Source organism: Diadema antillarum, unplaced genomic scaffold, assembly GCF_040938485.1.
Source record: "Diadema antillarum isolate AM-2024a unplaced genomic scaffold, OU_Dant_1.0 scf00000071, whole genome shotgun sequence".
Lineage (NCBI taxonomy): Eukaryota > Metazoa > Echinodermata > Echinoidea > Diadematoida > Diadematidae > Diadema > Diadema antillarum.
The window spans coordinates 11,330,212-11,357,048 of NW_027270960.1; the positions used below are offsets into that span (position 1 = coordinate 11,330,212).

The 26,837-nt window shown below is 39.7% G+C and overlaps 1 protein-coding gene across 1 annotated transcript; it reads right to left on the minus strand.

The window, feature by feature from the left end:
• Positions 1 to 5,328: 5,328 nt before the first annotated feature.
• On the minus strand, positions 5,329 to 21,262 carry LOC139717083 (poly(A) RNA polymerase GLD2-like). The gene is made up of 11 exons (XM_071628591.1): positions 20,984 to 21,262; positions 17,704 to 17,818; positions 15,480 to 15,565; positions 14,578 to 14,641; positions 13,879 to 13,951; positions 11,274 to 11,310; positions 10,158 to 10,197; positions 9,247 to 9,375; positions 8,365 to 8,411; positions 7,140 to 7,262; positions 5,329 to 5,599 (listed from the first exon to the last, which is right to left on the minus strand). The coding sequence occupies exons 1-11, from the start codon at positions 21,260 to 21,262 to the stop codon at positions 5,399 to 5,401; spliced, it is 1,194 nt and encodes a 397-aa protein (XP_071484692.1). The 3' UTR covers positions 5,329 to 5,398.
• Positions 21,263 to 26,837: the final 5,575 nt, after the last annotated feature.

Consider the following 26,837-nt stretch of genomic DNA (forward strand, 5'->3'; position numbering starts at 1 on the left):
GGATATTAATGAATACGGTAAAATAAAAAAGCATTCGAAATAACAATACTTCATGTTTTCATCAAACAGTGACACTGGTCACTACCATGTATCTTAGTGTAATCTGTCTACACCATACATCAAGCGAGTTTAATTTTTGCGAACCAAGACTTCCCGACAATTTTGCGAAATTTGTGAAAACGGAGTACAGTAATGTATGGAGAAATGTACATGTGCAAGACGCATTCATGTGAGGATCAGAGTTATTTTAGGGTGTTCATAAATTTGCTAATATCACCTGACTGGCCAAATTTGCGAATATAAAAACCCAGCCGAATATACGGCACATACAGTTGCAGACAGGGTGATGACATCATTATCCCACACAACATACTGTGTATCCACTGGTTTGTACACGAAATATCTATTTCAACATAACAATAATCTGACCAACAGGAATATTTCATTAACAATAAAAAAAAACTAGATATATCGCTACGGCGACTGATATGCCTCCGCCATGATGTATGGTTCTCCTAATAGGTCTATAGTACAATGTCTTGACAATGTGTGATGACAGTTTCACACAATTGGCAAAATATTAAAATGACAGGTTTGCCACAAATGTGCTGAATGTTCACTTTCCTAGAACTAGGTTCAATTGGATGAATGATTAAAATGTCAGAGCGCAGGTATTTGGGGAACTGATGATTTTTACTTGACTTTTGACCCTTTTATAAGTTTATGCATTGAGTAATTTTCAAGGTATTGAGAAAAAGTATAATTTCAGTATCAAATGGGAAAATAGCATTATCTAAACCTGGCCTTTGACCTTTGACCTCACAGTTCCAAAGAGAATCACTGTTAGGTTGAACATGCATAAATATCTAAGTTTCATGATGATACCTTGAGTTACTTTTGAGATATGGAGGAAAAAGTGCAATTCAGCACTTTCACTTGACCTTTGACCTTTTGACCTTTGACCTTTTGGCAAGAAACTTCCCACAGAATATATATTGGGTAATACATGTATACTTCAAGTTAAAAAAAAAACAAAAAAACCTTCAGGCATTGCATAAATATAAGGAAAGTAGTGATATTTTGAGGAGTTGACCTTGACCTTTGACCCCCTGACCTTTGAACCATGACCCCCAACTTCCCTAGATAACCACTGCCCATTGGAACAAGCATATATACTAAGTTCCATGAAGATACCTTGAACCATTTGCGAGATATGGAGAAAAACATGAATTTTCAACCTTTTTTTTCACAAAATAACCTGTGACCTTTGACCTTTGACCCTGTGACCCTAAAATCCAAACAAAGTATTATCCACCCAGGATATACCCTCATACCAAGTTTGATGTAAAACCACCACACGGTTCTTGAGATATCGACAAAAACAAAACGGGACGGACGGACGACCCGAAAACATAATGCCTCCGGCCACTTCGTTGGCAGAGGCATAAAAATCAGTGAAGACTGTAGAGAGGTCAATGGGAGATTGCCAGACCATGACATCATCACCTCTGCTAATTTGCATAATTGATTGCAACTAATATCACTGTTCCATGAAAACATGTCAAACCTTAGAATTTTACTAATTTTCACTTAATGTCCAATTTTGGTGAAACTTTAAAATTTATCAATTTTCACAATATTGCCCAATTTAGATCTAACTTCCAAAATTTTGTACTCTGCTTTATTTAACTCTATTTCTTCGAACTATACTTGAATATAGAGAAGAATTACACTTCTGAAACATCTGACGAAAAGAAATGAAGGGAGTGCACACACTTCTCCTTGCTACAAGCATCGTTACTTTGATTTGACATTAGGTACATGCATTTCTAATATCAAGCCTACATTCTTCTTCAGTCAAAATCTTATAGAAAATGGCAAGGTTTACATATAAGGGCCACAACATTGAGAGACACAGCAAGTTACGAAATGCAGCGAACAAAACAATGAATTAGTGCCAATTTGTTTAAATTAAATCAAGCGCTCTTGGTGGTGAAAAAAAGAAAACACCAATTGGCCCTCTAAAATGCTATCAACACCAACATTCCGGAAGCTTGCCAGAGGTAATGGTTATGACTGAGTTAATCAGAAATGCTAAATGTAATGAATCAATGACATGATTTTTTTTTCTCCAACAACAAAAAGAAAGGAAATCATGTTGCATCACGATTGGGATGTTTGGATGATTTCATGTAATAAGGCTCTCACATATCAGTAAAAAAAAAAGAAGGAAATTGTCTTGCGTCATAATTGGGATATTACCATATCATGCGATAAGGCTCTGGCATAAAACTTACATTCAGTTCAAAGTCTATAATCTATTAAGTATCAGAATGTAAACTAATAAATTTCCACTAAAAGAATACAAAAAGGAAGTGCTCACCACTGACCATTTCAAATGGTAAATATCTCACAACAATAAAGTTTATGCTACTAGGCCATAAAAAAAAAAAAAGCAATACAGGAATTCTTATTATATCAAAAAGCATTGATGATAAAATCTTCAGCTATTTATCTTCATGTAATACCTCTTGACTATCTTAGCTGTATGACTTTTTCTTTTTATATCAAATACTGATTATTTTCTGCATACATGGCAGCACAGTCCAATATGTCATTACCAAGTTACTTCTCTGGGGATGAATCATTTCTACTTGGGCAGAAATATTAATTATTCTGCATGGATCTATTAACAGAAAATTTGTGAATCTTGCCAAAAGGGCAAGGAATGTCATTATGCATACAACTCATCAGTGGTCCCACAAAATCTATTCTATAATCCTCTTAAGATCTGTACACACGCTGGCATCATGGCATACTTGCAATATACATATCTCAAATTTCTACGGACGCGTACCATGGCATGGCCCTGCACTGTGCAGGACTCTACAACGTACATCGACATGAACGTCCAAAACATCCTCTGAGATTAGTTCAGCTGAATATTATTACAGCACATACACTGACATAAACAAACAATTCATTCTGGTTTTTTTTTTTTTTTTTTTTCCATTGTGTTTTCCCTTTTGCCCCAATATTTCCCCCTATCAAGTCTACAATCAACCAGCGTTTTTTTTCTTACTACCGTTGACAGGAAGAAAATTTGGCATTTTATAGAATACTCTATATTCCAAACTTTTGCATAATATATCTATGAAAGTGATAATATAGCTACATCTCGACTCTTGATATATGGTCACACCACGATAGAATTTGCATTGTCTCTCACAGTTTAATCACAGAACAGCAAGTTTTAGCAGCAGTCACATTGTCAAAGCTGGTTTTAAAAAAGATTGACATGCACGAAAACATATCAATGGAAATACTTTAAGATACAAAATATTCTGGAGTCAAGAATTGTCAAGCTGAGTTGCACTCACCCTCAAGGTACGATGTCCTTCTAGTAACAACCACAGTGGAGACACAGACTGACACACATACATACATAGATGTATGTATACCTACATACATACACATCCATACATACACACATACATGCACACATACACATATACATACATACATACATACATACATACATACATACGTTATGTGTACATGCTTGAGTACGTACATACACAAAGCCAGCCAGCCAGAGAGAAAGATGGAAGGGGAGCAGGTGCACACAGAGAGACTGACACACTGACAGACGTACTGTGAGACGCACAATGATCTGCTGGGAGGGCAAGAGAGAAGGACGAGGGAAGAATGGTGTGTCTCTTCAGTGCATATTGCAGGAGTACCAGCCATGGGGTGGGGCGAGGCGGGGCGAGGCAGGGCGGGGCGGGGTGGAAGCGGTAATCATCTGGGGTGGACGATGTGGCTGATGTCGAGTTTGTCCGACTTGCATAGAATCAACTTGTGGGTCTCCTCGAAGGCCTCCACGATCTGACGGAAACGAGACCAGTCGAAGACGGAGCGGGCTGTGTTGATCTCATCAAACGGCTCTGTGTAGTGTTGACAGAGATGTGGAGAAAAAGAGGGAACCATAAATACAATTATTATCTCTAGAGGACATTTCAGCAGTGCATAAAAAAACGCATATCCTTGCGCGCTCAATTTTCACTGCACAATACAAGAGCGTACTGAACAAAATGCACACACTGATGTATCGATTCCCCATAGGCTGCTGTTGTTAGTGGCCGAGCAATACACTGTATTTTGTATCATGTGTTGCACGACCGCTTGCTGAATGTGCAAACGTCTGCTGAATGCGCAAGCGCTTGCTGAATGTGCTAACGCTTGCGACTGCAATAAGTGTGCGAACTCTTGCTACAATTCACAGGCACACAAACATCTTATTCTTGCTAGTAAGCTTTGAAAAACTTACAGTGGTTAGGAAAAAGCACCATACTGCTGACAATAGCTACTGAGTGAATGAGGTCATCCTGCTCATATCATACAAAACAACACAAGATTTGACTTTCACAGCTTTTGGATGGACAGTTTGACTTCTTTGGGTTCCAAATGAGAAGAAATTCAGAAGAAAGCCCTCTCTCTAATGTTATTATTTACTCAAACAAGTTTTTGTATACAAGTATTGTGTTAGATTTAGAAGCTGACATCAAGTCTGCTGACATTATAAGAGTTATAAATGTGCTTGCCATCTCTACATGGTACTCGATGAACTGAAGTCCATCCCTGTCAAGATGTGATATTGTCATACTTTGAAGAACACACATAATCATCCTATGAACTTGAACTTCTTATATCACACAATCCAACACTACAGTCATGTGATATGATATTTTCGTTGATGATATTCATTGACAGTTTTGACACATGTAGGAAGCGCTCTCTTGAATAGCATCATCAAATGCTCATCCTAGACACACAACACCAATTTTGACCTGGCTTCAATTAGAGCTAGACATTTTAATGCTGTATATTCTGGTGAAGTTTCATCTAATTTATGCCTTGTATATTTTACTATATTATAATCGTATATCTTTTTCAGTGGTATTGGTGAGAAATATGAAAATAAACTGAAATTGAAAAAGATCAAAGAAGACATAAGACAATAAGTGTGGTTGCTATTATTGTAATAGCAGGGGCAATCAATACTGCACTACATACAGAATACGACTTTACTGTCATTTTTTCACAAGACTTGTTTTCCATTTTGGTTTTTTTTATTAGTGGAAAAATGAGCAAAGAAAATGGGATTCCATCAGGATTAGAACCCGAGACCTCCGGATTGCTAGCCTGGTGCTCTACCGACTAAGCTATAGAAAGCCCTAGTTCAGTGTTCGTCCCAGAAACCCTTAATTCTCAATGCTCAATGCTTCTTTTTTTTTTTTAAATAATAAATCTTGGGACTATCAGCTGTTTTGATTGGTTCTCCCAAATACTGATCTTCAACAACAAATCACAGTGTGGCCAATCAGGCAGAGAGTTGTCACAGAAATGCATCAAAGACTATTGTGAGGTCACAATTCAGACAGTCAGGATCCCTGGAGAGCTCACCTTCGATGAAGATAAATCTCTGCTTCCAACCTGGGTGGTCTGGCGAGATGAGAAAACGGGAGTAGCAGTCGCCCTGCTGAACGCTGATCACTGTGCTCTCAAAGTGGAATTTGGCATAATATTCAAAGAAACCCTGTCAAGAAGGGGAGGAGGTGAATGAAAACTTTGTCACAAGGGGGTTTGTCAAAAACCAAACAAACAAACAAACAAACAAACAAACAAACAAACAAACAAACGGACTGATGATACTCAGACATCACTTATCAATATGGCCTTATTTATATATAGGTCAACTACATTGTAAGTTGAGTCTCTTCAGTGTTAACACAAATGTTCTGGAAAGGGCCCTGCTATTGTTACTACCCCAATATTGGCAGATTTTCATTTTCATGCCAGGATTAAAGGGATCACTGTAGGCAAGGCTTGACACTAACTTTTTCTTCTCGTGGTCCGACAATAAAATTTGGTGGCCTGATCAGGCCACCAAAACATATCTTTACTACTTCTGGTTGCCCCAGGCCAACGCTGATGTTGAGCCTTGCTGTAGGTATACAGTGCACTCGTGCTGAAATGAACATGGTTATAACAAATTTTTGTAACAACAAACTCAAAATTCAGGTCTAAAAATTAGTATGTAATCAATATATTTACGCACTTCAGGACTTTGTCATTTTCCCTCACAATTCTGACCTTAAAATATAATTTATTACCTCCGCCAAGGGAGGAGGTTATGTTTTCATTACCGTTGGTTTGTTTGTTTGTTAGTTTGTTTGTTTGTTTGTCTGTGTGCAAAATAACTCAAAAAGTTGTGCACGGATTTGGATGAAACTTGCAGGAAAGGTTGAGAATGACGCAAGGAACACATGATTACATTTTGGTAGTGATCCGGAAATTTTTATGGATTTTATGAAGGATTTTCTATATTTTGGCAGGAAGGGTCAATGAACTTGGGAGTTCAAGCTGCGCATTTATAAGGTTTTCATACGTGCACTAAAGTGCGTGCTCTAGTTTCTGCTAGGGCGAGGCGTGCCATGCAGCTGAGGGTTTATGACATAACAAAGGCTTCTATACTGGGTAATCGGACGATTTTTCAGCATGCATACGTATGGGTGGAAATTACTGATCTCTATGGAAGAGCAAGATCATCATTGGAAAGTAGCTGCACGGCGGAGGTCTTTGCTCTCAGAGTGCTTTTCTAGTTTATACATGTATCTCATATTCAATGCCCACGAGCCAAAATCACAATTGGAAAAGTTCACTGACTTCTTAGTCTTTCATTGATAGAAAAATCCTGCAAAGGAAATTGAACATGGTGTCACACATAAACTCTAGGGGCAAATACAACTCAAAAGATTATTGCGTCCAATATCCATTAGACAACAGATAGCGGGTGTGTGATTGCTTGTCAATGGCAGATAGAATGTCAGGTTCTTTCTTGTCCAATCACAGCACAGTAAGTTTTTCATATGCATTCACAGACAATAAGATTTCATCAAACTTGTTTATATCAAATTTCTGGCTCACAGACACTAATGATAAAAATGTTACTTGTCAAGAATATCAGGATGGTTAGTTAGTATGGATCCCAGCAAAGGGTGACGATACAGCCTAAATATCCTCAAAAACTCTAACCTACCACCCAAGAAATTGCAGATTTGGGGATGAGGACGTACCTTGAGTAGTGAGAAGAGACCCTGAGTATTCCTAGACTGGTTGGCATTGCGAGGTTTCCTTCCATCGTACAGCCTATGCACGTAGTGGCGTATATTTGCTGGCATCTTGAACAGATCGTCACCCTGGTTAGACGATGACAAGATGAACAGAAGAGAAATGATTTTCAAGAGGATGTTTGCTGACATGAGGTCATACTGTCTTCAACTTCGTGATTCATCTGGACGACTAGGACACAATACAGCACTGAAGGCCATACCCACATTAGCATAAGTTGACTCTATCTTTCAGTAGTGTGATTTGGCATAATTATGTTACAGAAAGCATTTCCAGTAAAAGTGGACGTATCCTTGACAGGGGCGGATCCAGGGAGGACCGCAACCGGCGCACGCCCCCCCCCCTTTATTTTTTGTTGAAACAAAAGAAATAAAAAGAAAAAAAATGGGGGAGGGGTGCATGCGCCCCCCTTTAATTTTGTAAACGCGCCCCCTCTTTACGGAATTCCTGGATCCGCCCCTGTCCTTGAGGATAGCTACCTTCGAAGAAAAGCTTCGACGTGTGAACACGTGTCGAAGTTAGGGGGCTAGAGCTTACCCTCGAAGATAGCTATACTAGAGATTAAAGGACAAGTCCACCTTCATATACATAAGGATTGAGAGAATGCAGCAATATTAGTAGAACACATCAGTGAAAGTTTGAAGAAAATTGGACAATACGTTCAAAAGTTACGAATATTTTAAGTATCTGCGCAGTCACTGCTGGATGAGAAGACTACTACAGTGTATGATGTCACATGCGTACAACCATATAAGGAAAACAAAAAGAGAATTTTACAAAACTTTACTTTTTGAATAAAGTGCAAATTTCTTCGACTTGCTACTGACGTATGTTAAGGGTAATATCATTCCCCCTGCCTTCTGAAAGAGAGAAGTCGAGTGTTCTTTTGTTATGCGAGAAAAATGGAAATACATTGAATTTGCTTTATTCTTTCTTTATATCGTTGTACTCATGTGACATCACAAGCTATAGTAGTCTTTTCATCCAGCCGTGACTGCGCAGAAACTTCAAAAATTCATAACTTTTGAACGGGCTGTCCGATTTTGCTCAAACTCTCACTGATGTGTTCTACTAATATTGCTGCATTCACTCAACCCACATGTCTATGAAGGTGAACTTGTCCTTTAAGGATCACCATCTGAACGTAACTAAAAGAAGAGGTAGACTTACCGACTGCACAGACTGTAGTGAAGAGAGGACAGGAGGTTTGCATCCCACTGGAAATCAAACCAGGAAACACAGAATGGCAGCTTTAGAATACACTGTTACAGTGTACATCAAACACTTTAACGTCAAGTGATGAAGAGATACACCATTCTTCCCTCACCCTTCTCTTTTGCCCTCCCAGCAGATCGTTGTGCGTCTCCTTCATGTCCAGTATACAGTGTGTAGAGCAGTAGGTATAGTCAGCACTTGACCGAATACGCCACTACACAGACAAACAACATTATTATCCACTGCCTACTGCACCATTCAGATATGAAGGAATGTTTGTAAGATTCTACTATATATAGATTTAATTGACATGCTGCAGGAAGCATTCACATGCATCAAAATCAGGCACAAATATGCAGTTTGTTGCAACAAATGTGAAAACTGTATACTGTCAAATGTTCAAAGAATGCTATTCACCAAGCAAACTAACAGTATTTCATACATTTTTAATTTTCATTTCAAAACCATATTTTCTTACTTTGGATATGAAAAAAAAAATAACTAAAAGTATAATATTAGGCAGCTCTGTGACCTCTGTTCATCATTCTGATGGTCAGAAATTCAGCCAAAATTCAGGAAAAAAAATATGCAGCTTGAATAAAATGTAAAAACTGTACACTGTCACATATCCCCCCCCCCAAAAAAAAAAAAAATGCAAAGCAAACTAACAGAATTTCAGACATTTTTTTGTTTCCATTTCAAAGTTGTATCATCTTACTTTGAATATGAAAAAAAAGGTCACTGAAAATATAATAGTTGGCAGCTCTGTGATCTCCATTCATTATTCTGATGGTCAGAAATCCAGCCATGCCCACAGTGAAGTGACCATTAACTGACCTTGGAGGTAGTTGATGATCATGAGGGCGTAGGAGTAGGAGGACAGCGTGCCCTGGCTGGCATCGTTGATCCCCCGACTCTTGGCCCATTGCTTGATGATGAGGATGAGGGGTGCCACACGCCAGTCCACTGGGGAGCAACATTGGATAGAATGACTCCATGAATGAATGAATGATGGAAGGACACCAGTATATGTAGAAATAAAAATCTCATCGTTCAATACATCAACAACAAAAGTGAATGAATGACACCAGTATATGTAAAAATAAAAATCTCATTGTTCAATACATCATCAACAAAACTGAATGAATGACACCAGTATATGAGTATATGTAGAAATAACAATCTAAGTGTATAAGAAAGCAAAAAGACAAATGATGTTAAAGAAACAAAAAAAGACAACAAAACAATAAAAACAAAGCAAATGTGGAATGATGAATATCTCCCTTTCCTATAAACAATTAAACAAGGTCTTACAAAGATGTTTCTCCTACTTGCACAAATGGACATTTGGTGCCAATTCATTTTTCTTGCCTAACAGTGAGCATTCGTTGCCCCAAGACAAGGACACTTTGAAGCACCCAGCTCCAACAACTGCATCATTTCACTCTGATATCTGTGCTTCAACACGAGTAGGGCCTGCTGTTTGAAAAATGTCAAAAATTGACATTTCACCAACAAATATGGGAACCCATTACATGAGATGCTTGGCCATACTTGCAAGTAACAGAAAATAAAAGTACCATAGCAACAACTCTCATAGTCATAGCTGATTGATTACTGACGGGCTTGTAACCATGGCAATCACGTTTTCTTTTCAGCTGCAATTAATGCAAAGCATCTCATGATATAGACCTGTCAAGGATGAAGGGGTAATTAATAAGTGTCATTACAAATAGTTTCATACTCACTTTTAGAGTAGCACTGAAGAAGGGCAGTATTGCGAACACCCTAGACAAGGAACAAGTGAGAACACATTCTACCATTATGATAATACCATTTCTAGGTCTGAAAAAAAATTGTATTCAACAAGTTCTAACAGAGCAAATTATATCATTATGGTACATGGCAAAGACTTTGACTGAAGACTTGTTTAAACAGCTACCCTTTACTAGGGGACCAATGTATGAAGACAGAACCATATCATTACAGCAACTAACATGGCTTTGACCAAGTTCCTTTCAGGAGTTTTGCTGTCATTGTTGTTGCTGCTACAGTAACTGGTCAAATTGGAAGTTGGTATCAGAGTTAACTTACTTCCTATGAGGTAGGGCAATTTTCAAAAGATTTTACCCACTCCTACCGGGTGCCTGAGGCGACATTTACAAATCCTATGGGGATATCAAGATCGTGTATTGAACGGGTTGACACAAGGCACATTCAGTTCAAATTAAGGCAATCACTGAAATCTTGTATGCAAAGGGTAACAATTGGTGTATTTCCACAAGAGAATATCACAGACCTGGAATTTTGTAAACTCTAAATTAAATACCACACTAATGCAGACCCGGCCTGTTTCCACAGAAAGCCTATAATCGGTTAGAATCCAATTCTACGCCTGTATGCAGATGTGACCGGATGTCTGGAAAATTGGTCTAGTGCATTGTAGGAAAATAAACCTTCATCATGGCGGCTGTTATGATTTGCTGACTGATGGATTCAATTGCGTTTTGGATGGTGTTTTTGCAGTCTAGTTTGGCACTGTCTGATGGAGCATGATCATGTCAATGGTGATTGAGTTTAGATAAAACTTCCGGGTCATACCATGACCTCACATCAGCTATATCGAATTATTGAACCTGGCATGTTTCCACAGCGCTGAAACAGGGAACTCACCCAGAAAGAACTACCTCATGAGACGGTTACCATAATCAGAATTTTTGTGGCTATCGGAAGCTGAAAAATCCAATACTGGTGCGTTTCCATAGGCTCTCCTATCGGATAGAATCCGACAGACCCAGAATTTGGAGTTCTGTAGAAACACGCCAATTGTTCTGACAGTTGTCATCTTTGCTGTTTATACTCACTGTGAGGTGATTGATATTGAGGTCACACTCCACATCCCTGTTAATCAATCACACAAAAGCATTGAAACAATAAGAACAACTTGTACAATGAAACATACAGGACAGAACAACAGGACTGTAGAATAACAACTGTAGAATAACAAATCAAAATATATGAATCACTTTATGGAAGCAATCAATGGTCAGACATCAGTAAAAATCAATGGTTTTAAATGATGTGTACTACTCTCTCACAACCTTTAAAGGTCCTTTAATTTCCAAACAATAATCCTCACAACTCTTCAAAAATAATATATGCACAACTATAGCTAGGCAGACATGATAAAAAAGATATCAGCAAATAGATAAATTAGTGAATAATAGATAGATAGATATCATTTCTCTTCAAACCATATGTAACATGTCACCACAAAATTAAAAAGGAGGGAGATTCTAAAGAGTACTGTGTAAGTTCTACATCTTTTATTTTTGCAAATTTTGCAAGCCAGGTGCTATTCACAAATCTCACAAAAGTATCAGTGCTGATCTGGACATGAATGCGATGCACGCAAATACATTTCTCAATTCATTACTCTGCTACGCTGTTGGGAAATTTAACCACTCACGAAAAATTAGACTCACTATTAAAATATAATGGCGTATACAGTAACCAGGAAGATACTACTGTGTTACATATCATTTCTACAACTGGAGAGACTTACATATTCTCCTTTTAATAGATGAGCATAGTATGAAACTGCAAATTAGTTTCTCTGATGAAACTGATGAAACAACAAGAGACCCGCGGGTCACGCGCTCACCTGAGTATCGCAATTTCACCTTTCATGCATTCTGGCACACTCTTACCTGAGAACATTGGAAACTTTAGGTCTGCATATGGATCCCTCCCCCCCCCCCCCTCAACTCGGGGGGGGGGGGGGGGGCAGGCAGTCCTGGATCTGAATCTGCAATTAACAAACTTGGAACTAAAGTCATCAATGTACAAACTCATGGCATTAACTTTGCTTTATCATTTCTGGTTCTAGAGCAGAAGATTTTACATATTCCTTAATGTGGGGGGGGGGGGTGGGCCCCCTAGTCCCCCCCCCCCCCCCCCCAAGAGGGACATGGTGCCCATTTGAAGGAATTGAGATTCTATCCCCCTAGGGATGCTACCTGCTAAGTTTGGTCAAAATTCATCTTGAGGTTTTCAAGAAGAAGATGAACATGTACAATTCAGGCTCCATTACAACTGTATTGTAGGACTTCTCCCCAGCCCTCTCCTGGGTCCTAAGGGGGGGGGGGGGGGGGGGGGGGCACTCCTGATTCCGCCAACCCCATGAACAAACTTGAAACTACAGTCATCAATGTACTAACTCATAGTATCATCTAAGCCCTATCACTTCTGGTTCTAGAGAAGATTTTTAAAGGTTCCTTAATTTTAGGGGGTTTGGCCCCCTAGGGACCCCCCAGGTGGGCAATGGAGCCCATTTGAACAAATTGAAATCCTATCCCCCTAGGGATGCTACCTACCAAGTTTGGTGAAAATCAGACATGGCGATCTCAAAGTGAAGATGAAAATGTACAATTTAGGCCACATTAGGACCCCTCCCCACCCCCTCCCCTGGGTCCCAAGGGGGGCACCCCTGATTCCCCCATGAACAAACTTGAAACTACAGTCATCAATGTACTTACTCAGAGTATCATCTAAGCCCTATCACTTCTGGTTCTAGAGAAGATTTTTAAAGGTTCCTTAAGTTTAGGGGGTTTGGCCCCCTAGGGACCCCCCAGGTGGGCAATGGTGCCCATTTGAACAAATTGAGATCCTATCCCCCTAGGGATGCTACCTACCAAGTTTGGTGAAAATCAGACATGGCGATCTCAAAGTGAAGATGAAAATGTACAATTTAGGCCCCATTAGGACCCCTCCCCACCCCCTCCCCTGGGTCCCAAGGGGGGCACCCCTGATTCCCCCATGAACAAACTTGAAACTACAGTCATCAATGTACTTACTCAACGAATCAATTAAGCCCTATCACTTCTGGTTCTAGAGAAGAAGATTTTTAAAGATTCCTTAATTTTAGGGTGTTTGGGCCCCCCTGGGGCCCCCCAGGTGGGCCATGGTGCCCATTTGAACAAATTGAGATCCTATCCCCCTAGGGATGCTACCTGCCAAGTTTGGTGAAAATCGGTCATGGGGTTCTCAAGAAGAAGATGAAAATGTAAAAAGTTTACGCACGACGGACGACGGACGACGCACGACGGACGACGCACGACGCACGACGGACGCCGGACGAAGAGCGATCGCAATAGCTCACTTGAGCCTTCGGCTCAGGTGAGCTAAAAATGCTATCAAGGGAGACATCTCTGAGGGAAGTACTGTAAAACATGATATGTTCGCGGCATGAAATTTTCGTGAATTGGAGCTGATGGCCTTTTTCACGGCATGAAATTTTCACGAGTTGCCTCTAACATTCAATGCATATAGTGTAGACAAGAACTTTCACATGCACTTTAATTTCATGAATCTTGGCTCTTGCGAAATTTGCAAAATTAAAATGCATGCGAACATTCCTCATTTTACAGCAATGTAATGTAAAAGAAAATCTGAGATTTCAATACAAACCCGTGGTGATACTTGAACTTGAGGATAGGAACCTTGGCAAAGATGATCTTCATGTTGGTTAGGAGGACGTTAGCTGCATGAGGAAGACGGGAGTCAGATATAAAATACAAGATCAAATTAAAATTGATCTCAAAGACAGCGCTATTGTTTATTTCTTCACCAATAACACTGCCATAAAACACTAATTTTGATATCCTATCGTCTGCTGAGCATGAGAAGGGCATTAAGGTGCCTCGAACACTATGGCTTTAGTGGCAACGTAGCGCCCTTATCATTCTCAGCCGACACTATAATAAAAGTACTGGAGACCCGACTCGTACTTCAGCAATTTTTACTGAAAGAGGGAGAAAGAGAATAAATGCTGCAACTCATGATTACATAATCATTCCAATAAACATAAAAAGATTGGGTTAAAAATTATACTTCCACTGCAAAATCAAAACTATACAGTTGCATAGTCACGATAAATCACAGTCATTCACTCATAGGACATGCCTAGCTTAGCAAAGAATAATGCAGAATAAATAATTTTGATAGATTACATCAGAAATTATTCACACTGTACATGGAAATAAAAGCATTCAAAGCATTTGGCTTTTTAAGACAACACGGATGTTTCATTCTAGTCCCTTTATTTTTGAACAAAAAATTTCTAAAGCAAAGTAAAGTAATTATTTAAAATAAGCCTTTGATACTTACACATTTTACTCTGTAAGTAGGACCTAAGCGTTGGCAGGACACTCCTTGATGCGCTTGGTGAAATCTGTATTTCGTTTAAATGGGCGACAAAGATTACAAAATACAACAGATTCTCATCGATAACAACAAAAATACTGCAAAATACATTTTTATAACACATCCGCTCTACATATAGACAGAGAGAGAGAAGGAGAGAAAAGAAGAAGAAGAAGAAGAAGAAGAAGAGGAAGAAGAAGAAGCAGCGTAACTGGATAATGCATTACCTTGGCCTTTTGCTTTCAGTATCATACCCCTCAAAGCAACCAGTCTGAATAATAGGTCAAACTTGTCTTCTATACCTTATCATATCCCAGAAGACACTTTTCCGTGGATTCATGAAGTGTATCTTTCCATCATAGTTCTTGCTATTCAACATTATCAACACTATTTCTTTGTCCTTCATTAATGACATCCGGCTCAGTGATCGGTCTACATAGTGCCCTGTGACCACACATAACATTGCTACAATGCTGAAGATGAAATGTTGAGAGAGAAAAATGTGACAATACATATTGTGATGAAATTGCTATCTGTACTGGCCTTAGAGGTAGAGCTCCATAATCATGTCAACCACATTGCACTCTTCATTTGCCTGGCAATATGTAAACAATTCAATTTTAACAAGTTTACTATCCTTTTCATATTTTCATTTGAGGGATATAAAACAAATACATCCTGCACTATTTCAAGCAACAAGTGAAATTATGGATTTCTCGGTGACACAGAAATCGAATTATTCCCTCTTCCTTGTCATCCATAATTTGAACTAGAGCCTCTCAGTGCATGGCTTATTTGTTTATGATAAGGTTTTGGCTTTAGCACGGCAGGTATGATGAAAACTCGCTGTCTTTGTTCCTACTTACATCCCAGAGGCACAAGCACAGGTCAGCATCACAAGACTTGCTGCCAAATCCATTCATGGAGGAACCGCCGAGGATTAGGTCAGAGTCTGTACACAGAGGAGTGGATAGATTGAGATTAACCCTTTCTGTACCAGGGACTTTGGACAGTGTGTACAATGCTATGAGGTTTTCTGTGCCAATCAGCACTCAAAGCACACAAATGGTTAATATGAAAATGAACAAAGATTAATGCAAGGATGGACAACCTGAAAACATAACATCTCTGGTATCCCTCAGGGAGGGAGCATTTCAACAGGGTTCCTGCACTTTAAAAAAAATTTGAACTCCATAACTTTGCCATGATCTTTTCCATGTAAAAGTTTAGAAATCCAGGGGGTGTTTCATAAAGCTGCTCGTAAAGTTACGAACGACTTATGAGCAACTGGTGATCAGTTCTTGTGCTGAATTATTGAAACTCTGATAAGTATAGCACTTCAGAAGTGATCACCAGTCGCTCGTAAGTTGTTCATAAGTTTACGAACAGCTTTATGAAACAGGGCCCTGCAGGGGGTGTTTCATAAAGCTGTTCGTAAAGTTACGAACGACTTACGAGCAACTGGTGATCAGTTCTTGTGCTGAATTATTGAAACTCTGATAAGTATAGCACTTCAGAAGTGATCACCAGTCGCTCGTAAGTTGTTCGTAACTTTACGAACAGCTTTATGAAACAGGGCCCTTACTGGACTCTTTTTACAGAGATAATCTTTTTAAGAAACTAAGTGGTTGGTGTTAAATAAATGGAAATTGCTATTAGATAACTTATGACCATGTAAAATGTTATGGTGTGTGTACCACACCCACACTGTATGTAGTGAACGAGTTGGTCCAATTTCATTTGATGAAATGTTTTCCTTAAAAACAAAATAACATTGCAAAAAAAGAAGATCACAAGAAAAAAAAAATACGAGTTTATAAACTCCCATGACTCTTCCATGATCTAGATATCTTTAAATCTGCAGTTTTCATGACTTTTCAATGCCTGAAGAAACATTTTCAGAATTCCATGATTTTTCCAGGTTTTCCATTATGACCACAGGAACCCTGTTTAAAGCAAAAGTGGTCATGTTTATAGTGAGGAAGACTGTATGAAATACCTCACAGCCATGCAAATAAGAAACATAATTAACAATGCCAATCAAATGTCACCTTGGATGACTTTATATCAATGCTACCAGTTGAGCACTGCTTTTACTTGAGGGCCTTGTCTGACAAAATGCATCAAATTGTCAAATCGTACGCCACTGTACAGATGAGTGCCCAGTAATAATACTGAAAACATGACACAATATGATGTGATATCATATCAAAACATACCTTTTGATATTAAAGTTTTTATCTTATACACGCTGTAGATGTATCCTTCTAAGCCCTTACCTCTCCCTGCTCACATCTGATGATCCACATACCATACAGTCAGAGAAGAAATCATTACTTTTCACAGGATGCTTTCTGACCATTCCAGATAAAAGTTTGCTTGACAGTACAAGACGCTCTCATAACTTGTAGTGAAATCAGCAGGACTTGTTTTATAGAAGTAAATCGAGGAATTCTTGTCAATAGGCAGTACTCTATGGAATATTCACCACACAGATGGTATTAATGGCTTTCATTTCACAATCTGCAACATCAGGGTGGTCCACAACTTTAAAATTGAGCATGTTGCAAGCTCAGAAACTGAGAATACTGCAGAAATTGTATGTGCACAGAGCGCACATTACAAGCACATAGTACGCAACATTTCGCAGCTTATCTCTTTTTGTGCTACTTACATTCAATGTTCTCTCATATTTTGCACACAAATATCTAAGTACCAGGTAGTTTGATATTTCTTACGTTTTGAACATGGTTTTCACATGTTTGAATACATTTTATTTTGAGTTTGTTGCAAATTCTTGAGGATGTTGCAACATGTTGCTGGCTTTTGAGGATGTTGCACAAGAATAGAGGATGTTGCACAAGAATTTGAGCATGTTGCAGTGACATGCTAAAACCCCTCGTGGACCACCCTGCAACATCACATCTGTTTTACTGTCACTTGAATAACTTGTCCATTGTAACTCATTGACAGCCTAAATACATGATCGGCCATATGATGACTCTATCTAGAGCAGGACACTATTGATTGGTCAGGATGTCTGTTAAAATTTCATGATTTTACAGGTAAATTTCATGTAAAGCGACTCACTCGGAAAGCGACGTCTGATGCAGGCTTCCAGTTCACTCCTCATGCACTCTTTTGCTATTGCTTGCTGTTCAGATTGCTTGTTCTCCTGGTAGTATGTCCAGATCTTGTTTGACATCTGGAGACAGAAGAAACAAAATCATACGCTGTATAAATGCTTTTGTCATTGCTCAACAAGCATTTAAAAGGTACCCCTGGTAAGGACTTTGTTTTAGCCAGTGTATGAATGACAGATGATACACCATTTACTGAATGTGCATCAAAACTATTTTTATCTCATAAATTGAATGTACAAGTACCATGAAGCAACTGAGAGCGCAGACCTCCGCCAAGCATGCAAATCATTTTCACCACTGATCTTGTTCTTCCATAGAGATATTTCCACCCATGCTGTGCTGAAAGTCGCCGATTTCCCAATATAGAAGCCTTTGTTACGTCATAAACCCTCAGCTGCACAGCGTGCCGAACCCCAGCAGAAACTAGAGCACGCATTTTAGTGCGCGCATGCAAACCTCAAATACGCGCAGCATGAACTCCCAAGTTCACCGACCCTCCCTGCCAAAATATCAAAAATCCTTCATAAATTCCCCCCAAATTCTCGGATCACTACCAAAAGTTAATCGTTTGTTACTCGTGTCATTCTCAACCTTTCCTGCAAGTTCCATCCCAATCCGTTGTCTACTTTTTGAGTTATTTTGCACACAGACAAACGAACGAACGAACGAACGAACGAACGAACGAACGAACGAACGAACGAACAAACCAACGGTAACGAAAACATAACCTCCTCCCTTGGCGGAGGTAATAATAGACAAAATTCATGCACAGAGTTTATACTTGATAAATTCTATAAATACCACCAACTATTTTTTGTTTTTTCTTTTTCTTCACAGAAGTACAATCATGCTATATAGATAGTTCATTGGTATGTGTTCTGAAAGCAAAAACAGACAAACAAAGTCTTCCCTTGCCTATGTATCCCCTGTGGAAAACAATGTAACTCCATATAGTTGATTCATTATAAATAGAATAAAATAAAACAAGAAGAACATCATAAGTTTCAGCCAATGTGGACATTAATCAGCAATACTGAAAACAATCACACACATAAATCAAATTGCCTACAAGGTGGTAATATCATACCATCACAACTCCCCTGGTTTGTAAACAAAAGTATGACACAAATCATGTCACAGGTTAATGATTTAGTAAATATCTTACACCATCTTCTCCCATGAGAATCATTGTTGCTAGATTTTCAACAAAGTCATAATGATCTGATCTGAAGGATACAAGTAATTCTTCCGGACTTCATGTCAAAACAGTAAATTCAAAGAAGATTTGTGTACTACTGGTAGTCAATGTGACACATGCATCCTGTGTGATATGTTTGATATGCATACCTGTGGCTGTGGGAGATATCATTGTTTTCTGAAAAAAGCACAAACCTTAAAAAATCTAATATATATCTCTCTTTACTATCTAATGCTAATTCTAATGAATCTTTTACACCATGTTTACAAAGAACAACTTGAATAAGAAATGGAATTGCATATCAATTGTGTGTACTTTTTAAGGGCACCACCTCTATGAAGAGGCCACAAAGCAACACTGTATAAAACAATCCATGCAATGAAGAGGAGGTCAATGCACTCTGCACTCTTTTTTTTTTTTCTACGCAAGAAGAACATTCAGGTGCGGGTTTCTTCACTTTGACCCCATTTACAGTGCAGGGCTGGGCCGAGCCCGGCCTCAATTGTGGTACTCGGCTCCACAATTTTGTTTGTTTACAGTGCTGGGCTCGGCCCGGGCTTTTAATTCAAACCTTTCAATATTTTGTTGTAGTGGCGCTCTGCTTGTAAACAAACACTATTATTGGGAGGGCGCCGGTCACAATGTGGTATAGTCTGTTTTTCAGACCCTTTGCCAACTGGACTCCGCGGCAACAAAGTCGTAGCCCCGCGACGACAAAGGCCTCTGCAGAACAAAACCACCTTAAACTATACCAATTTTCGACGTTGAGGGCATTAATATCTTGAATAGCGAAATAGTACAGGCAGAGGGTCCGGAAGCCAGACTAAAGCTGGCACCGCATTTGGCCCAGTTTGCGTTTACAGTGAGAAAAGGCCGAGACTACCTCCAGAGCTTGGCCAAATGCGCGGCCGATTTTAGTACCGCATTTCGCTTTTTGTGCGCTTACAGAGAAATAAAGGCTGGGCTCGCCCGTGACAGAGCCCGGCCCTTTCACTCACTGTGAACGGGGTCTTAGTCTCCCTCTACAAATTAAATTGATAAGAACATTCATTTCCACAGATTCTTATTTTTTCCCACAAGTACAACCCAGTTTCACATATCAGTACCAGGGTATTCTCTCTCAAATAAGAAATTGTAATATCTGTGACAGAGCCTGAAAATTTTCAATTTATCACAGAATTTTCTGATGTACATCAAGGTCTCTATACATTGATTTCATATCGAGTGATATCAAATATTAATAAGCTAATATTGGTATGGAATTGATTGCTCGGTTAATGCGATGTGCAATATGATTGTGACAAGGTCACTCATTTGGTGTGACTGCATCTTACTCACAAACCATTTTTCTGTACTCAATTCATTCCTGCAGTCCACTGCGGGGAAAAAGTCAATATGTACAAGTGAAGTCCTTGTGCAATCAATTTTTTGTGCTGGGCCAATTTTGCTCACAAGCTTGTATTTTACAGAATGACAGAATTTCTGTACTTACATTGTACTGTGTTCCACCAATCTTCCTCCAAATTCACATATTCTCATTTTAACCTACTTTAGTAGAGCACCAAATTCCCGTAAATTTCCACAAGTTTGAACTAGGTTTGCTTTGTTATGTGCAAAGATCACATTCTAACAAAGTGGCAAAACTGTGACAGCTCTTGCACATTTTTAGTCAATTTAATCACCCCATACACTAATGGATTAAGAACCTGGAAAACTGAAGTTGTTTCAGGCTGAACAACATCACAAAAGGTGAGCTTAAGGCACTCCTATCATGTATTCTGGTTATTACTAATAAAAAGTTTCTAAAAAGGTAACAGTATAATTCTTTGCCATCTACTGTAAAAGTGGATATATTCTTGCGCTCAGCCGGGTATGATAAATTTTGCGTGTTTCTACGTCTGCAAAAGACATTAATTAGTGGAACATACGACAAGCAAAAATAGTTGCATGCTATTATTTTCGCACCAGTTTTTGGTCACCAGAAATGGGTGAAAATTACACTTTTACAGTATTTTGATAGAAAACTCACCAATTCTGAGTGTAAACGATCCGATTTTGCCTTTGAAGCACTACTAGTACCAGCTGCCTTGTTTGACTGTTCTGTTTTGGGGTTTGCTCCTTCCGTCCTCAACTCATTGATGTTCTTCTTCAGTTTATTGGCTGCAACTGCATCTGAAGTTTGGGACTCGATGCTGTCGTGTATGTCGAATCTCTTATGAGTGCCAGTACTCCTGGGCAAACCTTTGTAATTATTTGAAACAATCTGCTTAGAATCACGAGTTCGGTCCTGGACCTCCGATGCAGACATTGTCCTCTTGCTATTAAGTGCAGCACTTTTGGTAAATTCTCGTGGTGTGTCACGCACTGACGGTGAGTGCGAGGATGACGGTGAAGACGACGACGATGAAGTGGATGACGATGATGACGTGGATGGTGAAGATGATGACGATGACGGTGGCACTGAAGACGTGGAGTAAGACCGATGATGATCCAGGCGTTGCATCTTTCGTGGCCCTGGGGCAATTTGGTGGTTTTCTAGCGGTATTCCCATTCTCTTCAATGACCTACCAGGGGGCATCCATCCATCATGGTAGCTATGATAGAAAATTAGAATGATAGACACTCTCACAGGAAGTAATAAATCTTTAATACAAACTTCTGCAAAAATTTGTACTGTAATAATCTTACTTCTGATCAGATGACCATCAATGTATCTTATGCACACGCAATACTGCAAGTTGCTGCATTATAAACCACACATTAACATTTTGTACTGAATCAGGGTGTTACTATCTCGCATGTACACAATTGTATAGAGATTTAGCCCATATTTTATTTCCCTCACAGTATTCTTATTGATATCATTCAAATTCAGTTGCTTGCATCTGACTCAATTCATTTTATTTTATCTTTTTTCTGGGGGTGGGGGGTGGGGTGGGGTGGGGGAAGGGGATTGTTCTTAAATCTAGTACTTACGGGTTTCTGGAAGCAACATCCCTGTTTGCAAATGTTCGCTTTAAGCCAGAGCGACGGGCATCTCTGGAGGGTATAGACATCTTGATGCTTGGCGAGCCCTGTTCGTGAAAGAGGCATTTGTAAAGAAAAAAAAAGAGAGAATAATATGTAACATAATATATTTACCTTGTTAGTGTGTGCTACTGTGCTACCAAGACCAAGGCATGAGAGAGATAGCAGAATTAACAGGAACAAGACCAAATGAAACACCATGACCATAGACGATCTTGAATACAAGACAGAACCTTATCTCAGGCATGAGACAGAGAAAAGTTGAAAAAAGAGGAGAGAGTTTGCGAGGGAGCGTAGCGACCGAGCGGGGGGAGGGTGTGGGAGGGGGGTGTCCCCCCTCCCACGGTGAGGACTTTTTGAAATTCAAGGTATGAAAAAACTCATTTTAATGCATTTTACAACTGAAATTTACTGTTGTTATGAGGTACATTTTACAGAGAAACATTGTGATAATTGAACTCATGAATGACACTTGCAAAATCTAAAGGAAGGAAAAGTATGCTTAACTGTTATACCTAGGACCTACTCAAATGTGAGGCCATAATAAATCACGGTAATGTACACCCAGGTGACGTCTTGCTGGATTCAGTTCATACGGGTGAAAAAAAAAAAATTAAAATAAATCACAGCTTAGCATTGCCATTGTTGGCTGTCTTTACCTTAGTCCATTAACAGTTTACAGTGCGCAGACCAGGCAAAGTACTAGTATTGCTGATCTTGGTCCATGTAGTCTAGTAGAGAATCAGTATGTAAGACAGCTGAAAATAAATCATACATGCAGCTCAGCATTGTTGACCGTCTCTACGTCCATGCAACAGCTAACTTTGACAAAAAGATCGGTCTGTATCTGTCCGTCGGGGAATGTTCCGCGGAGACTGCGTCTGGCTTCACGGATCCCCTCCGTAGGACAGCGTTAATGGCAAAATATGAAAGAGTCCTCCGGACAGACGGATTTCTGTCTACAGGAGGTACAAAAATTTGTAGACCCGGTTAAGTCCATAAACAGCTAATGTAGACCAAAGAAATGAAGTATTGTTGGATGAAGTCCAGAATGTAAAGCGAATCCTTGCGGCGGATGATGTATCACAAGTTCCAGGTCCCGAGGAAGTCGATTGAATCGCTGGCCTAACGTGGTTAGAAGACGAAACTGGTTCTGGGAGATCAACTTCATATTCCAACCACTGCCACTTGAACTTACTGTATTGGAGACATCTGTGTCAATATCCGCTACACGAGGGTCATCCTTATCGAAGGTCTTCATTTTCTCGTTGAAGAAAGAAATATTCTCACTGGTCCACGAAATCACGATGACAAATGTAGATCACGCCAATGTAATCAGCGGGATACAAAAGCAGCGTATCGCGTAGACAGCTCCAGAAAGATCCGTCTGTCCGGAGGACTCTTTTATATTTTGCCATAAGTTATAACGCTGTCCGTCCTCCATTATACGGAGGAGATCCGTGAAGCCAGACGCAGTCTCCGCGGAACATTTCCCGCGACGACGGACAGATACAGACCGATCTTTCGGTCAACGCATCGCGCTGAATGCTGCGGCAGCATGCATGCCGAAGCTCCTTGATAGTAATGATACACGTAATACGCAGTTACAGCCTCACACACGTGTGCATCATATCACACCACACTGCAAGCTACAGTATAGTATAGCTACAAGTTGATCGACACGCACGTTTCACATCCATTTCACACATGAAACATGCAACATCGCACAGCTGCCCGCTGACAAATGCACTCATCACCATTCACACACGGCGAGATATGGTGGCTGCAAAATAAAAAAAAAAGAAAGAAAAAGAGGAAAATCACGGAAATTTTCCCGACTGTGTATTTTCTCCCCAGAATTTCAAAATCCGCGGAAATCCGCGGATCCGCGGAGAAATCTCATGCCTGTTATCTGCTGTGTGTTGCATTGGAACACCGCATGCAGTTTAATATGTGGGAGACTATGCTGAGTGGAAGTCTACTTCCTTCATAAGCTGCTTGAACTCTTGTGAAAACAGTCTGAAACTCAGCAAAACATGAACTGGCAAAAATTAAAACTTCAATAACAATGTCAATCTACGCTATCTAGAAGATTTCAAAGAACATTTCAGCCATTTTAAATGTACAGTAAATCAGCCCTTTGCTAGATGCAGTTAGAACTAGTTTTGAGTAGACAGGGAAATTGAACTCTGACAGGTAGACTGAACTCTGGTACCTGCAGTAATAAAGCTATGGGACTACAGAAAACCTTCACACGGAAACATGACAAAGAAACACAAACTGACCTGTAACTATCACCAAAATTGATCAAATATGTGCATACTGAAGTACTACATTACCAGTATGAATAATTACCACGTGGGATAAAAACAAAACAAAACAAAACAAAAACAAAAACAAAAACAAAAACAAACAAACAAAACAAAAGCAAAAACAAACAAACAAAAACAAACAAAAACCTGGTATGTGTTACATTATAGTAATATTTTGGCAGATGCGAGTTATGATTGAATTGCAGGCAGTACAATAAACTTACATGGCTGATTAGCCTAGTGATACCAACTTTGTAGTGACCAAGACCTTGCTGAATTGCTAGCTAGTGTCGACGAAGTCTACCAGCCACCGTACATGTACAAACCACTGCACTACCAGCCTTGCATCAGTGAAACAGGAAGTCATGTGGTCTCAGCTAAGATGCTAACGTTAGATGCAGACTGCATAAACAAACTCTTTACGCTCTAAATTGCCTGACCCTAAATTTGTAAAGTGACAGCCTCACTCTGTGGAACTAGTTTAGCACTAAACTAGTAGCAGTGTGTATGACTATCACGACTATGGTGAAGTAGACATCAAATGTTGTGCTAGGTTTCTGCAGTAGACAGTAGGTCTACATACATGATGTCACTCTCACTCCAGCTAGTAGACTGTTGTGTTGGTGGTTGGTGTATGAAACTCAAAAGACCAACTGAAACTGCTCACTCACTCAGTCTCAAAATATATTGCTTTGACAGAATCTGGACTACGTACTGGAGTGTTGTAGATGGTCCTGGACTCCTGGTTTTGTTTATTAGTCATTACCATGATTATGGAGGAAACTAGGTCTATATGAAATAGGGAGACCCTGACATAAATAATTTCAAAGGCTCTGTTTTCCACTTTTTGGGTTTGCTGATGGATGACTGATGGGTGATGTTCTGCCTTCCCCATATTGCGCAATAATTAATTTCCAGCGAACGGGAAGTTGCCCCATCGCCATTGCATTGCTCTGCTGCTTTACCATCATCAACCACTCTGCAAAGCAAACGCCTAGCTAGCTTGCTGGAACAGACCGCACGTAGGCCCTACCTACATTCAGTATGCACATTTGTGGTTACTTGTTTCTGAGGATGTGGGATTCCCCGTGCAATCCGAACCTTGAACGACACTGTAGTCAGTAAATTTGTCTTAGAAGTGATTACCGCTACTGCATGCGGCGGTGCTAAATAAAGCGCGCCTCTGCTCTGCTAGCTGCTTTCTGCATTGCATTGAGGAGCGAAGTTCAACATTCACGTCCACTACAGATTACACGGGCGGAAAAGGCTGCAGTGCAGTGGTGTGTGTGGGGGGCTTCGTGAGCGATGGCATCTCAGCTCAACTCAGCTCAGCGATCATAGATTATCACTGCCGCTGGCAATTACTTTATGAGGCTTTCTCTTGGTGAGACAAAATCACTTACCAAAAATATAGAGAACAGTGTCGTTTCATCGGAGTCTCCTGGAAATCAAGAAATTTATCTGATCTTACACGGGCTCAGGTTTGAGATGAGATCCGTCCTCTTCGTCTACAAAATGCATGCACCCGTCGCTCACACGGTCGGACAACTAACGTATAACACACATATCCCTACACACACATTGCACTACACACAGAACCATGCACAGACAGGATCATAGAGGCATGCACAACGAACGACCTTTAAATCCACGACGAACTATTCCGGGTAGCTTTAAATTTCTTTTCAACATAGCCTTGTGGCATTCGTATCACTGATTTTATCCTCTGTCAAAAGTGCGGCACTCTCCTCTTCCTAATCTTTCATTTTCTTTTTAATTTTCCTTTTTCCTCCTCTTCTTTCTCTATTATTTCTATCAATGCACCCCATACATACTTGTTTTCCCTAATCTTCATGAAAGTTTTTAAATTACCTCTGTATTTCTCTATTAACCTTTGGCTCTTCAAAAAAAAAAAAAAAAATGGGGAAGATACTGCCCAGGTACCCAAACTCATGACTATCTGAGGGATCCGTCCAAATTCTCCTCAACGGTCAATGGTACCTTGCCCCTCATCCTTCGGAAGGAGGGGGCACCATGATTGTCCCAGCCACGAATAGGCCTACTATTGACCCCCACGCCCCCATCCATATGGCGCGCACACACGTACCACCACAAAAAAAAAACAACAAAAAACACAACAACAACAACAACAACAATCAAACAACCCGTGGGTGCCTCCAGAAACATAGTATAGTGCTCCTAATTATACAAAGAAATAAAAGAAAAAAAAAGAAAACTAACAAGACAAACAAAATTGAAATGAATGAATTATCTATTTGCCGGTTTTTAATGGAAAAGGTTTAGATTGGACCATAGTTTTCAGAATTTTGCAATTTAGTTTGAGAAATCTCTATTTGCAATGTATGTGCATGCCTTGGAAATAAATGTAGAATGTATAATCAGACTGATCTATAATGGAGAATATTTGCCGCTTTTTTTTTTTTGTTAAAGAAGTGTGCATCCTATGGCTGCTCTCTCACTCAGTTCCTGCTCTATTTGCATAATTTGGGACACGGTTTCACTCTTAGTTGTGAACCCCTCTCT